This window comes from Crocuta crocuta, unplaced genomic scaffold, assembly GCF_008692635.1.
Source record: "Crocuta crocuta isolate KB4526 unplaced genomic scaffold, BGI_CrCroc_1.0 scaffold49, whole genome shotgun sequence".
Lineage (NCBI taxonomy): Eukaryota > Metazoa > Chordata > Mammalia > Carnivora > Hyaenidae > Crocuta > Crocuta crocuta.
The window spans coordinates 506,496-508,733 of NW_027536462.1; the positions used below are offsets into that span (position 1 = coordinate 506,496).

Consider the following 2,238-nt stretch of genomic DNA (forward strand, 5'->3'; position numbering starts at 1 on the left):
TAGCCTATAGGAATCATTTATGTCACAAAGATACCCATTTGTGTTCTTAAAGGAATAAGTATTCATGTGGCTAAAAAAAAAAATACCACTGAATACAATTTAAAATTATTTAACACAGTTTGACGAGTTTGTTTTAGGAAAGGAGTCAGAAATGAGACTGGAAAGTCTAGGTTGGCACCAGTTAAGAAGGACCTCCTTGAATGCCGGGTCTTGGTCCTGGGAGGGCAAGGGAATAGCATGTGTCACTGCATGTCACTATTCATTTGTGAGCTCGATGAGAACCATGCTCTAGGACATTTGCCTGACAGTAGGAGGAAGAACTGGAAGAAGCAGCCACCAGCAGGGACCATTAGGGGCCACAGGAGAAGTCACGAACCCTGGTGCTTGATGGGTGGCATCAGTAAAAATAGAGAGGTGGGAACAGATGTCAGAGCCACCAAGGAAGCAGAACCCACAGACCTCGGGATTTAATGGAGTGGGAGGGAGTAAAAGGGGAACACGTCCCAGAAATCTGGAGTTGACTTTTCATTTAGGAACTTCATATATATTTGAAATAATACAGGCTGCCATCATTTTTATGTCCTGTTCATAATGAAGTATAAGATAAAATGCTAACGTTTCAGGCTCCTGTACTAGAATATCATTTTAAATGTTCATGTGATTTGATCATGATTTCTTTTCAAAACAGTTTCCTGACCAGGCAACACAGCTAAAATGGAACGTGCAGTTTTGTTTGACTATCCCTCCCAGCGCACCACCCATTGCGCCTCCTGGGACACCCGCTGTGGTGCTGAAATCCAAAATGCTGTTTTTTGTAAGTACCACCTGGCGCGTGCGTGCGTGCACGAGAGCCCCTGAGGCAAACGCCATGTGAGGATAATAGAACAACTTTGCAGGATTACCCATCGCTGCCAAACACAGGCTCAGATTCCTTAATTATCATTTAGACCTGATGTAATCCTGATTCATTTAATAAGAACAGAAATTTATTGAACCAGATAATTGTGTGGCACACTTGTATCTTAACCGTAATATTCACTTATCACTTTTCTTGCCATACTTCATTTTCTTTTGCCTGAGGGATCTTAATCTGATAGAGTGCATGATAGTACCTTTGATAAATTTAGGCAAATGTTTTTGCTTACTATGTTTTTATTCTCTTTGTATGTGTTGTGTGTCTTTAGCTTCAACTCACTCAGAAAACATCGGTCCCTCCCCAAGAGCCTGTTAGTATTATAGTTCCAATCATTTATGACATGGCCTCAGGCACCACCCAGCAGGCAGACATTCCCAGACAGCAGAACTCTTCTGTTGCTGCGCCCATGATGGTCAGCAACATTCTGAAGAGGTTTGCAGAGATGAACCCACCGCGACAAGGTACATGACCAGTACATGCTATTGTATTGCATATATGTTATAAGAGTTCTTTTGAGAGATTCCTCCTCCTCCCCTCCACTCCCTCTTACCCCATCCCACCCCCATTCCTAGTACTAGAGCGCTGATTGCTGTGGCCCTCTTAATGTCTGCCTGTCGCTTTCTTCCTTTCTCACTGGTTCTTCATTTTTGTCCATGTCTCTGCTGCCTGGACTTCATTTTCGTTAGTGATTTACTATTGGGACTGACCCAGCTGCTAATGCCAGAAGCTCGTGTTCATAGCACACATTGCCATAGAGCCCTAGGTTAGGAGGATAGACTTTTCATGGCCGTGAATTCCTGCCCTACTCCCATCGAAACCTGCCACTCTGTACATCACCAGTTGAAATGCATGTCGGTTTCTCATACTTCATGGTTCAATCATGAATAGAATATTACCATTCAAAGTTCTGTATCTTCTAAATGTTTTGTGAAGAATAAAAGCTGATACAAATGGCATCACTGCTTTTTGGGCTTCTTATATAAGTGTCAGGCGGGTGCAAGTGAACCTTTTCACCAAGTGCACAAGGAAGCTCTCAAACAACATTTTCAAGGAAACCTGAATGTTTCTGGCAGACAAACAAGGTCCCTTCAATACCATAGTAGCCTACACTTAACACACACCTGGCAGTGCTAAATTTTTGGTTACAACACATAAAGTTCAGCAAAGAGAACGTTTCTTCCATTTTGCTTGCTTATGATTTTAAGGAAATTAAATTTACATTTAAATTTGCCTATTTCTAATATTAAAGATGTCCTTTGTAGCTTTCTGTTCAGAATAGTACAATAATAGAATTAATGTTTTTAAATGAGGGAAAGTTGTTC

General features: G+C 41.5%; 1 protein-coding gene across 1 annotated transcript in view; it reads left to right on the plus strand.

Annotated features, from left to right (window-relative positions):
- The window catches only part of MED14 (mediator complex subunit 14), a 64,863-nt gene that overhangs the window by 60,131 nt on the left and 2,494 nt on the right, over positions 1-2,238 (plus strand). The window contains exons 29-30 of the mRNA XM_077748494.1: positions 689-814; positions 1,185-1,377. Of these exons, the coding sequence (XP_077604620.1) occupies positions 689-814; positions 1,185-1,377 (319 nt within the window). The remainder of the gene's footprint in view (positions 1-688; positions 815-1,184; positions 1,378-2,238) is intronic.